Source organism: Corythoichthys intestinalis, chromosome 19, assembly GCF_030265065.1.
Source record: "Corythoichthys intestinalis isolate RoL2023-P3 chromosome 19, ASM3026506v1, whole genome shotgun sequence".
In the NCBI taxonomy this organism is placed as follows: Eukaryota; Metazoa; Chordata; class Actinopteri; order Syngnathiformes; family Syngnathidae; genus Corythoichthys; species Corythoichthys intestinalis.
The window spans coordinates 40,638,211-40,652,072 of NC_080413.1; the positions used below are offsets into that span (position 1 = coordinate 40,638,211).

General features: G+C 39.9%; 1 protein-coding gene across 5 annotated transcripts in view; it reads left to right on the forward strand.

The window, feature by feature from the left end:
- Nucleotides 1–11,801, forward strand: part of ube2j1 (ubiquitin-conjugating enzyme E2, J1) — a 42,897-nt gene extending 31,096 nt beyond the window's left edge. For 2 of the 5 annotated variants that reach the window (XM_057823233.1, XM_057823231.1), the window contains one exon: nucleotides 5,626–11,800. In XM_057823233.1, coding sequence (XP_057679216.1) covers nucleotides 5,626–5,898 — 273 coding nt within the window. In that variant the 3' untranslated portion in view covers nucleotides 5,899–11,800. Of the gene's footprint in view, nucleotides 1–5,625 lie in introns of all 5 variants that reach the window. The other 3 variants (XM_057823229.1, XM_057823230.1, XM_057823234.1) reach the window with 2 other exon arrangements.
- Nucleotides 11,802–13,862: the final 2,061 nt, after the last annotated feature.

A 13,862-nucleotide genomic window follows, 5' to 3' on the forward strand; every position in this document is an offset into this window, starting at 1 on the left:
TAAGATCAATAACATCTGGCCCACACACAGACTTAATAAATTGGTCAGCAGGACTGCTACCAGCATATGAAGTAGCTTAGACACTAAATGCTGCTCCTCATTTACCCACTAAAAGGCAGCAGCACACTAAGCAACATTACCACGTGTGATCCTTGACTTCCAATTTTCTAAAATGGCAACAATCAACAACAAAAAAAGTTGACTGCGACGGCTGACACTTCAAGGATAGGTGGAAATTTGACTATTTCTTCAATAAAATACGCAACAACTGTGTTTGCCTCATTTGCAAAGAGACAGTCGCTGTTTTTAAAGAATTCAATGTGAGGCGATATTACCAAACAAGACACGCTGACATGTACGACAAGATACGCAGCGAGAAATTGAAGCAACTTTTGAAGCTACTTTAATTTCATAGTAGCAGTATTTCGCAAGAGTCAGAGAGTAAAAAAGAGAACCCCAGTTGCGAGATTGTTGAAATTATTAATTTTAAATATTGTTGAAATTATTAATTAAAAAAATAAATAAAGCAAATGTGACACACAGAATGGCTTGCTAAAATTTGCTTAAATATATTGTTCTGCGTAAAGGTCGTCAGCCAAGGTCGGCCCCCCACATTTTTACCACACCAAATCTGGCCCCCTTTGCAAAAAGTTTGGACACCCCTGAATTAATGTAACCACATTTTACTACAAAAGCTAATAAAACGAAATATACACATCTCCAATATACGACACGACGCTGATATATAGCGGAAAACACTCAGATGACTTGAAGTTCCGCTCTGAGACCCCCAGTATGGCCAACTTTCAAAATCGTCCGATATGCATGTGTGATACATCATTGGAAAGCTTAAAATCTCAATCTTCTGGGGAAAGAAAATTTTGGAACACGAGGGCATTTTTAAAAAATAAAGGTTTTTTTAAACAGCAAAACCCTATTTGGAGGTGAGAGCACGCAAGAGCAGAATTACAGACGCCATGACTTTAATGAGAAATTATCGCGTACTTACTTTCTTTGTTTGGATCGATTATTATCTAACATATCGGAGAAAATGCCACAGTAACAAAAAAAAAATACAATCAAGCGATAGTTATGAGATAGATATCCGTGACTTTTTTACAGACGCCATTTTTTTCATTGTGACGTCATTTGTTTGAAAGTTTAAAATATGCGAATGAATAATTTTTTAAAGTCTTTTTTTTTTTTTTTTACGAAATATTAGACATCAATTAATGATTCTAAGCTAAAAATGACACACATTTTGAATAATAAATATAATTACATACCTTCTTTTTATGGCTAGGTTGAAACAAAAGCGGTTGCGCGACATCTGTAAACGGGGGTTTTCAGGCTAAAACGGACAAAAATAGTTTAGAGGCTTAGTGCGCCATGAATCTGCTACGGCAGCATATAGACATATTGTTCAATCCAACACAACAGTTGTTTTGCCTTAAAATACAGCAGTTTCTTGTAAAGAGGAGTGCAAGAGCAGAAACTGCTTTTTCAGTCTTGTGTGTGTTTTCCGCCATATATGAAATATGTAATGCATATGATGAAAAATATAAAACAAAGGAAGAATATAACTTACAGTGGGGCAAATAAGTATTTAGTCAACCACTAATTGTGCAAGTTCTCCCACTTGAAAATATTAGAGAGGCGTGTAATTGTAAACATAGGTAAACCTCAACCATGAGAGACAGAATCTGGAAAAAAAACAGAAAATCACATTGTTTGATTTTTAAAGAATTTATTTGCAAATCATGGTGGAAAATAAGTATTTGGTCAATACCAAAAGTTCATCTCAATACTTTGTTATGTACACTTTGTTGGCAATAACAGAAGCCAAACGTTTTCTGTAACTCTTCACAAGCTTTTCACACACTGTTGCTGGTATATTGGCCCATTCCTCCATGCAGATCTCCTCTAGAGCAGTGATGTTTTGGGGCTGTCGTTGGGCAACACGGACTTTCAACTCCCTCCTCACCCCATGGCGTCAAAATGATAACAAGAACGAAGAGCAAAAATCCCAGAACCACACGGGGGGACCCAGTGAATGACCTACAGAGAGCTGAGACCACAGTAACAAAAGCTACTATCAGTAACACAATGCGCCGCCAGGGACTCAAATCTTGCACTGCCAGACGTGTCCCCCTGCTGAAGGAAGTACATGTCCAGACCTGTCTGCGGTTGGCTAGAGAGCATTGGGATGATCCAGAAGAGGACTGGGAGAATGTGTTATGGTCAGATGAAACCAAAATAGAACTTTTTGGTAGAAACACAGGTTCTCTCGTTTGGAGGAAAAAGAATACTGATTTGCACTATACCCACTGTGAAGCATGGGGGTGGAAACATCATGCTTTGCGGCTGTTTTTCTGCAAAGGGACCAGGACGACTGATCTGTGCAAAGGCAAGAATGAATGGGCCCATGTATCGAGAGATTTTGAGTGAAAATCTCCTTCCATCAGCAAGGGCATTGAAGATGAGACGTGGCTGGGTCTTTCAGCATGACAATGATCCAAAACACACAGCCAGGGCATCAAAGCAGTGGCTTCGTAAGAAGCATTTCAAGGTCCTGAAGTGGCCTAGCCAGTCTCCAGGTCTCAACTCCATAGAAAATCTGCGGAGGGATTCGAAAGTCCGTGTTGCCCAACGACAGCCCCAAAACATCACTGCTCTAGAGGAGATCTGCATGGAGGAATAGGCCAAAATACCAGCAACTGTGTGAAAGGCTTGTGAAGAGTTACAGAAAACGTTTGGCCTCCGTTATTGCCAACAAAGGGTACATAACAAAGTATTGAGATGAACTTTTGTTATTGACCAAACACTTATTTTCCACCGTGATTTGCAAATAAATGATTTAAAAATCAAACAATGTGAGTTTGTTTTTTTCCCCCACATTTTGTCTCTCATGGTTGAGGTTTAACCATGTTGACAATTACAGGCCTCTCTAGTATTTTCAAGTGGGAGAACTTGCACAATTAGTGGTTGACTAAATACTTGTTTGCCCCACTGTACTTGTACAAGGCACAAACAACATGGTGAGAACTGGCCGCAGACATTAGCTCGTCCATTTACAGTGCCTTGCAAAAGTATTCGGCCCCCTTGAACCTTGCAACCTTTCGCCACATTTCAGGCTTCAAACATAAAGATATAAAATTTTAATTTTTTGTCAAGACTCAACAACAAGTGGGACAAAATTTATTGGATAATTTAAACTTTTTTAACAAATAAAAAACTGAAAAGTGGGGCGTGCAATATTATTCGGCCCCCTTGCGTTAATACTTTGTAGCGCCACCTTTTGCTCCAATTACAGCTGCAAGTCGCTTGGGGTATGTTTCTATCAGTTTTGCACATCAAGAGACTGACATTCTTGCCCATTCTTCCTTGCAAAACAGCTCGAGCTCAGTGAGGTTGGATGGAGAGTGTTTGTGAACAGCAGTCTTCAGCTCTTTCCACAGATTCTCGATTGGATTCAGGTCTGGACTTTGACTTGGCCATTCTAACACCTGGATACGTTTATTTTTTAACCATTCCATTGTAGATTTGGCTTTATGTTTTGGATCATTGTCCTGTTGGAAGATAAATCTCCGTCCCAGTCTCAGGTCTTGTGCAGATACCAACAGGTTTTCTTCCAGTATGTTCCTGTATTTGGCTGCATCCATCTTCCCGTCAATTTTAACCATCTTCCCTGTCCCTGCTGAAGAAAAGCAGGCCCAAACCATGATGCTGCCACCACCATGTTTGACAGTGGGGATGGTGTGTTCAGGGTGATGAGCTGTGTTGCTTTTACGCCAAACATATCGTTTTGCATTGTGGCCAAAAAGTTCAATTTTGGTTTCATCTGACCAGAGCACATTCTTCCACATGTTTGGTGTGTCTCCCAGGTGGCTTGTGGCAAACTTTAAACGAGACTTTTTATGGATATCTTTGAGAAATGGCTTTCTTCTTGCCACTCTTCCATAAAGGCCAGATTTGTGCAGTGTACGACTGATGGTTGTCCTATGGACAAACTCTCCCACCTCAGCTGTAGATCTCTGCAGTTCATCCAGAGTGATCATGGGCCTCTTGGCTGCATCTCTGATCAGTTTTCTCCTTGTTTGAGAAGAAAGTTTGGAAGGACGGCCGGGTCTTGGTAGATTTGCAGTGGTCTGATGCTCCTTCCATTTCAATATGATGGCTTGCACAGTGCTCCTTGAGATGTTTAAAGCTTGGGAAATCTTTTTGTATCCAAATCCGGCTTTAAACTTCTCCACAACAGTATCTCGGACCTGCCTGGTGTGTTCCTTGGTTTTCATAATGCTCTCTGCACTTTAAACAGAACCCTGAGACTATCACAGAGCAGGTGCATTTATACAGAGACTTGATTACACACAGGTGGATTCTATTTATCATCATTGGTCATTTAGGACAACATTGGATCATTCAGAGATCCTCACTGAACTTCTGGAGTGAGTTTGCTGCACTGAAAGTAAAGGGGCCAAATAATATTGCACGCCCCACTTTTCAGTTTTTTATTTGTTAAAAAAGTTTAAATTATCCAATAAATGTTGTTCCACTTCACGATTGTGTCCCACTTGTTGTTGATTCTTGACAAAAAAATTAAATTTCATATCTTTATGTTTGAAGCCTGAAATGTGGCGAAAGGTTGCAAGATTCAAGGGGGCCGAATACTTTTGCAAGGCACTGTAGCTCTCTATTCGCAATGAGAACTTGTCGACACGATTACACCCTAAGCATCAGCTGGGGGCAAATAAAAACACCAGAAACACAGGCTGGTAATAAAGGGGGACATGATAACACTTCCATATGCATATTGGCCAGAAACCAATTATGAAAAACCGATGTGGATATTATCCGATATTTTAAAATGCTTTTATCGACTACCTGACAATATTGGACAACTCTAATTTTAATTCAGCACCTCCAAGTCTAAGGGCCATGGTTCAAAGGGTGGATTGCTCGCTCCAGGTCAGGGGTGAGTGCCTGCCCCAGGTGGAGGAGTTCAAGTATCTCGGGATCTTGTTCACGAGTGAGGGTAGGTCGGAGCGTGAGATCGACAGACGGATTGGGGCAGCGGGCGCTTAACAGGTCTGTCGTGTTGAAGAGGGAGCTCAGCCAGAAGGCAAAGCTCTCGATTTACCGGTCAATCTACGTTCCTACCCTCACCCATGGCCATGAACTTTGGGTAATGACCGAAAAAACAAGATCGCGGATACAGGTGGCTGAAATGAGTTTCCTTCGGAGAGTGGCCCGGCTCAGCCTTAGATATAGGGTGAGGAGCTCGGTCATCTGGGAGGGACTCGCAGTAGAGCTGCTGCTCCTCCATGTCGAGATGAGCCAGTTGAGGTGGTTAGGACATCTCATTAGGATGCCCGCTGGACTCCTTTCTCAGGAGGTGTTTCGGGCATGTCCAACTGGGAGGAGACCCCTGGGGCCGACCCAGGACACGCTGGAGAGATTATATGTCTCGGCTGTGAACGCCTTGGGATTCTCCCAGACGAGCTGGTGGAAGTGGCTGGGGAGAGGGCCTCTTTGCTGGGGCTGCTGCCCCCGCGACCTGGATTCGGATAAGCGGGAGGCGACGAACGAACTCTAAATCTAATCACGTGTACCATTTCATTACAGACAGAAACTTCGACAGCCACCGGAGCGGATAGGGAGCGGTCTTCAAACGACGATCGTCCTCACAGCCCCACGCGGCGTCGTGCCATACTTCACCAAAGAGACAATAACCAAGCTCCGAACAGGCCACGCTTGATCGCAGAGGTTCACCAGCCCCAAAACGACGGCCACACGGGCTCGGCCGTGCTCATAGTGGTGCTCACTTTGGCGCTGGCTGCGCTTATTTTCCGTCGGATCTTTCTGGCTCATGACTACAAGTTTGAGTATGAACTGTAACCTTTCCTAGCTACGACATCATCCTACCTTTCAGTTTTAGCCATCACTGGAACATTTGGCATGGGTCCCATCACTTTAATGTTTTTTTTTTCCTGCAGGTGGTCCAATTGTGCATCTGATAGTTCTTCTTTAATCAATGTGACTGTTTGTTCTGCCTGTCTTTTTTAATTCATTTTATTCATCAATGCACCATTTTGATATGTCTCTCAGTTTTCATGGAGAGGCTAGTTATCCTGTACGTTGGTTAATGATCTGTCATGTAAGGGGCAGAAAACACTTTGTATAAATTACCCTCATGTTAAAGACTATGGCATGGGTGTCCAAACCTGCCCTCAAGGACCGCTGTGGGTCATGGTTTTTGTTCCAACCAATCGAGCACAGACAGTTTAACCAATGAAGTTTGTGCTAAAACAAGCAGCACCTGACTGCAATCAACTGATTACCCTTGTGAGACACCAGATTGGTGAAAGGTTGTCCTCATGATGGGTTTGAACAAAAACCCGCACCCACGGCGGCCCTATGTGGAATAGTTTGGACAACACTAGACTATGGGTTAACTATAAAAATGACAAGTTTTTGGACTGGGGTACTTGCATTTGATTGGCTAAAGTAGGACATTTATAAAATGTTTCGCCTGCACTTCATAGAAATACTAGCTTTCATGTTTTTCTGCGCTGTTACACATCAGAACATTGGAATTCTTTCTTTTCAATTCATGAAATAAGATTCTTTCCACTAGGATGCACATGATAAAGATACTGCATTTATCTCCCTCATCCCTCAATTAATGAAGTCATGCCCTGCTGTGGACATTTATGTTCATTAAAAAAAATTGTCGTTCTCTACATTGGGCGGACGTGCAAAGGTTCTGGTGTTTTATGCATCTTTTATATCATTACATATACATTTTCAGTGATACTGTCTTCATTTTTACCAAAATGGAGGCCTGCAATTTATGTTAAGATTGTTAGAGACATTTATGGCTTAAAGCAGTGTTTTTCAACCGGTGTGCCATGAGAGATCGTCAGGTGTGCCGCCAGAAACGATCCAATATTACTTTTTATTAATATATAATTTGTAAAATTATTGGAGTGGTCCCTGACGGTATTTTGAAGGACACTCAGCCTTGTCAACAGCACGCGGACGTCATTGGGCGCAGTTGCAGTAGGGAGGAAGGAGTAGGGGGAGGCAAGCGAGTTATTGCTCGTGCCGTGTTCAAGAACTGCTCTGATTTCTAGCCATCAGCCACCTTACTGTAAACCACAATATGTCGGAATAAAACGCAGGTGGGGGATTGCCGGCCATCATATATGGATAAAATGGAAAGGATACTTTAGTGTATATCGACACTTGCCGAGTTTGATCAAATGATGTACAGTAGACGTGCTGCGGTCCACATTGTCGCTGACAGCAAGGTGGCTGATGGCTGTAATTCTGCGCAGTTCTTGAACCCAAAACGAGCAATTGCCTCCCTCGCTCGCTCGCCCGCGACCGAGAACGAATGCACGGCACACAGAAGTCATGGTGGCAGTCACGGATAAGTTCTTAAAAAGGACTTTGAAATTCAAACTGAGCCCTGGACAAGATTCTGACCCAGACGAAGGCCCTAGTATCGAGTCGTGGCACATAAAAAAACAAAACAAAAACGAAGACAGAGTTAAAAGGGAAGGCAATACAGTGAAAGCTATGTTTCATTTGGATTTACTTTCACCGGGGATGAGACGAAACCTACTCTATTATGTTTCACGTTCCATCATATATCACACTGAAATAAGTATAAATATTGAGAAATTATGATTAAAAATACTGTACAGAAAGTCATTTTGGAACATTTTTAGTTTGTGGTGTGCTTTCCAATGTAAAAATGTGCCGTTACCCCAAAAAGGTTGAAAAGCACTGGCTTAAACCGCACTGGCGTACTGCTGATGATTTTTTATGTTTGACAAAGCCCACCTGTCCACCTCAGGTGTCTATAAAAAAATGGCGCTGAGGCTAGTTTTTATGGTGGACCAAATGGCACATCATGAAATGTATGAATACATCTTTAAATAAATACTTAAATGGGTCATTAATTAAAATGGGAATAAAGCCATTAAATATGTAATTAAAATATCAGTCCATTTTAATGGTTAAAAAACAATTATTTAATAATTACATGGGCTCATGTAGCGGCACACATACATTAAATTCAGTGGGCGGGACTAACACCTGATTGGTTCCCCAGCACATCAAGTCAAGACGGGTCCATTTTAGATAAACGATCGATGCAGTTCCAATAAACATTCTGACACACTAGATGATGGTGCTTCCTTTAATCAGGTCAAACAAGTCATCAAAATATTTCTTACTAACTCTAGAGAAAGTATATCCTCCGTAGCCGCCATGTTATTAAAGACTTCAGACAACAGCGATCAATTAGATTTAGTCCCGCTCGCTGACCGATGGACGAGTGTGTCCATGAAAAGACTCATTAAACAGTAAAATAATTAGATGTTTTTACTTTAAATGAGCTAATGACACTTTTATTTAATCCCTATTTTAATTACCGTATTTTTCGCACTATATGGCGCACCTTAAAAGCCTTCCATTTTCTCAAAATGTGTCATTGCGCTTTATAATCAGGTGCACCTTCTAAATGAATCTATAATTGGTTACTCATGACATAACATTCCCTTTAGCGTAGCTCTATCTAGTGGATGAATAAAGCTAATGCAACAACAGGGGGACCAAAAAAACTTTTTACCAATTCAATAAAACCAAGCGATGGAAGAAAACATTTTATTCATAGTAACTGGAACCTTAAAACATGCCATTTAAGAAATATTTATGGAATTTTAATTTAAAAATGATGTCCATTAAATAGTGTCTTCCTGCATGACTGCATTCTTGAAATGCTGTTGACCATATTAAAAAAAAAAAAAAAAAAAAAAAAAGTCAAATTTTTGTGTATTGGCAGGCATGGGCTAGTGGCAGCACTGCGAGACGGTGACCTTGAGCAAGTAAACAAAGTGCTATTTTTGTAACCATGGTGAACTCAGGATGGAATTTTCAGTATTCCAGCTCAGATGTGGAATCAATCGACAATCTCAATGGCCGATTTCAAGAATGTATTCGTACACAGGGTGAAAGTGGGCCGGAACGTTCTGGCACCAAGTTCGGCGCCGGAACGGTGCTTTGATCCCGGAAATATGACAGCAACTGTCAAAACCCCATGCTAAAAACAACCTGCCTGGCTGCCACGCAGGCATCTCCAAGAGGAAAACAATCTACTAACGTCAGATTTACACACACAAGTGTTGACAACAAGCATAATAAAGTGCTTGTGTAGGGTCATACGTTTCCAACGATATTTATTATTTATTTATTCCACGGACAGCACGGAATTCTCCCAGCGTGTCTGATGTGTTGTGTAGATGTGTGCATACGCTCAGCTAACCAACCCTCCCTGGCCGGGACTCCAGTTGCCAGTTCAATTGGCTGACAGTCACATGTGATCAGCATGGATAGTTAGCTCTGATAGGTTCAAATGCACATCTTTTCTGGGAGAAAAAAAAAGAACAAGCTTGTTGAATAATGCGATAAAAGGGCAATGCAACATAAAATACATCAGATCTTTAAGCGCAAGGAACGAGTTGAAGAGACTTATTTTCTCTAATGGGGAGGTTATGTTAACCCTATAATGCCTGACCCCAGAAATAATGAACAGAAAAATTCAGATTTTTTTCAATTTTAAAGCTTTATGTGGTCCTGAGTAGTCTCTGAAATTCCTCAACTTTTTGTTATGGGAACACTATGAGGTGTCTGTGTGTCTGGCAGAAAGCCCTAATTTGACTCGTGCAGTTGTGTTTTCAATACTGGAGGTCAGTCACCATAGCGACTAAGTATACTGTCCTTATATTTTCTTTTAAACGCTGCAAGGGACCCCATGTTGGTCAGTGCAGGGTCAACAGCTATGTTAGTAATCAAAAATGATTTTATGGTAGTTCTCACATGGCTATAGTTAAACACATTGTTCCCTCTCAAATCATAATTCGATTCGAAATTTACTTAATAAAATCCAACACATGGAACAGATACTAGTATGTCATCTTAAAAGGCAATTTAAAATAAAAATACAATAGAGAACAGTGTACTGTACAGTATGATAATGTTACATGATGCATGAACAACGAAATGCGAACGTGGCCGGTATGCAGGGGTGAAAGTGGCTAGAATTTCTTGCCAGAACTCCCCGACGTGAAGGTCGCCACGGAGCCAGAAATTTTGTTTATTTATTTTCATTTTTTGGGTGCGTCAAACCTCCTAAAACTACTGAAATGCAAAGAAAACTGTTTTGGCACAGTTATTTCTATAACACATCTAAAAACTGATTTTCATTCAAAATTGTATTTTTTCAATGATTTGCAAAATAAAAGTTAACAAAAACAGCAATAACCCCAACCTCCATCTCCTAATTTTTATATTCCCTCATTTCCTCACACACTAAATGCCAAATTTCAATTTTAATTACTTAAAAACATAGGATGTATATTAAAATTGAAGTTAATGTAAAGATTTACTTTTGCTTTCTTTTTTTAAATAATAAAGATATAAGTAACATTCATTCAGAAAAATAAGTACAAATGACTTATATCATGCAGAGTGAAATGGAATATATTTTGAAGATCGCGCAAACATAGACTTTTTTAAATCATAAGGAAATTAATGCGTAGCCTAACATAAATGAACAAATATAAATCCAAATTGCACATTGACAGCTAAGATGTACTGAACATCCCAATCAGAGCAAATAAAACTAAATATGATAAATAAGCCTCCTCAACTATTTCCTTGCTCTTAAGGATCTGATCCATTCTCTGTTGCATTGCCCTTTTTTGTCGCATCAATTCAACAAACTTTTTTTTTTTTTTTTTTCTATTCGAGAAAACATGCACATTTGAACCAATCAGAGCTAACTATCTCTGCTGATCACATGTCAGTATGTCAGCCAATTGAACGGATAAATGAGTCCAGGCGTTTCGCTTTGCTGCGTGCATTCGCACATTGATGTGACTCATCATCATCAGACTCAGATAACTGCAGCAGCTGGGTAAGCTTCCATGCCGTCCGTGGAATAAAATCAATAATAAATATGGGTGGAAACAGATTACATTACACAAGCACTTTATTATGCATGTTGTTAACACTTGTGTATGTAAATCTGATGTTGATGGATTGTTTTCTTCTTTTAAAATTTTTTTTATTTTTTTTTACATAGCGTTTTGACAGTTGCCGTCATATTTTTGGAATCAAAGCACCGGAGCCAGCATTCAGGCTCTGAAACTTATACCGGAACTGCGTTCAGGCCCTGAATCTTATACCGGGACTGCATTCCTGACCGTTCTGGCCCACTTTCACCCCTGCCGGTATGTTAACGTAACATAGCTATTGAGAGTTATTCAGTTAACTATAGCATGGAGAACATGCTAACAAGTTTCCCAAACCATCAGTGTCAAAACACCAAAATAACATGCGAAATGATATAATAATGTGTTAATAATTTCACACACAAGTCGCTCCAGAGGATAAATCGCACCCCCAGCCAAACTATGAAAAAAACAGCAACTTATAGTCCGAAAAATACGGTATATATACTGTATGTTCTCTAATTTGTATCATAAATGATAGATTAAGCATTACATACAGTTGTCGTGGCAAAACAAACATAACCAAAGTGAGAATTAACACAATAAGGTTTTAAACATTTTGTACTGCAATGTGGTCCAGAAATACTTGTCTCAAATGTGATACATTTGGCAGTATAGTTTATGTGCACTTTGGACTTATTTTTGTTAATTTACCTATGTTAGGCTACTTATTTCCATTTAATATAAAAAGGCAAATGTTTGGGTTATCTTCAAAATATATTCCATTTCACTGTGCATAATGTAAGTCATTTGTACTTATTTTGTTCATGCATGTTACATTAAAATACAATTTTGAATGAAAATCAGTTTCTCATGTATGCCTTGTAAGTGCAATGCCTAATGCATGCGTAAAACCTGTTTTTTCTTGTGTGTGGTGTGTGTGTGGGTTTTTTTTTTGTATTTCTGTGGTTTTAGGAGGTTTGACCCCCCTCCCCCCTAAAAAAAAAAACACATAAAAAATCTGGCTCCGTGGCAACCTTTTTGTCAGGGTGTTCCGGCAAGAAATTCTAGCCACTTTCACCACTGTTCATATAGGAGGATGTCATTTATAGAACGAGACTTTTAAAAGTGAAAATTCCATCAGTGTTTCGTAATTGGCATGTTTTAAGGTTTCATTTGCTATAAATAAAATATTTTTTCTTCCATCACTCTAGGTTTTAATGAATTGTTAAAAAGTGCCCCCTTTTTATTAAGGGAGTGGGGGCTCACCCTGTATATGGAACAATATTGGTTACTCATGACATGACATTCCCTTTACCGCAGCTTCATCAAATGGATACGTAACGCAACCCAAACCACTACTAAAGTCAAATTCGCTTTTGACACCAACTTCAAAAGAACAACTTTTGCAATCTTGCACTTCGACAGTGATCTCTATTGACAAAGATATATCTTTCTCATTTAATAATGAATAAATACATGATTAATGATGAATTAGTTTGTTTACTGAAAGAAAAATGCTTAACGGTGAAACCGCAAAGATTCCACTACAATGTGTCCACCTCTGTTGACTTTTTTCTGGTTAAAGTATCGAAATATAGATGAAGTTGTATAATAAGGGAAGGATCTCTTCTTGAAAGGGAGGATGCCTTGTCTTGGACTGGGCGGATTTCACTGTGCGATTGTCTTTCCCATCTGACGGTGTTTTAATGGTGTGTAGGTTAGCAGTATGCTGATAAAACAATCCCTCGATGTGGTAATGTTGATGTGTATATATTTTAGCAAGCCATTCTGTGTGTCACATTTGTTTTTTTTTTTAATTAATAATTTCAGCAATCTCACGATTCCCCTCTATGGCGTTCTCTTTCGACTCTCGGGCTCTTGCGATATACCGCTACTGTGAAATTAACCTAGTTTCAAGTTGCTTCAATATCTCACTGCGTATCTTCCCCGTAATTTTGTCGTACATGTCAGCGTGTCTTGTTTGGTAATATCGCCTCACATTGAACTCTTTAAAAACAGCGACTGTTTCTTTGCAAATGATGCAGACACAGTTGTTTCGTATTTTAGTGAAGAAATAGTCCAATTTCGACCTATCCTTGAAGCGTTGGCCGTCACAGTCAATTTTCTTTTTTTTTTGTTGATTATCGCCATTTTAGAAAACTGGAAGTAAAGGGTCACATGGGGTAATGTTGCTTAGAGTGCTGCTGCCTTTTAGTGGGTAAATGAGGAGCAGCATTTAGTGTGTAAGCTACTTCATATGCTGGTAGCAGTACTGCTGACCAATTTATTAAGGCCAGACGTTATTGATTTTATGACTGAGGCTGGAGGCCGGATGAAATTTGACCACGGGCCGCATTTGGCCCCCGGGCCGGACTTTGGACATTTCTGGCCTAGGCCATCAGAAAAAAATGGAAGTGGACAATAAATAAATTATAGCTTATTTACCGATTTCTAATAAATGACCAACAAAGCTACTGTGGGAAAGTAAAGGAATGGCTATATACCTGTGTTTATCCTTGGTGTATCAAGCATTCTCATGCTTGGCCCAATAATGCCTCAGCATTGAGGAAGTGGCTACTGTTTGTGTATGATAGGTTATGCGGGTTATGCAGGTTGTGACAAATGCGACATTTCACCAGCCCCCCCAAAAATGTGAATAATAAACTAAAAGTTACCTAAAAATTATATTTTAAATGGAAAATGACAAGTTGAAAATCTGAGACAAACAGGGTGAAGATTGAAATAAATACCTTATTCTCCGATGAGATCATAACTGTCCCACATGGCTGACAACTTGTATTTTCCCTGTGTTTGGTCCATTTTCCACAGCATGAA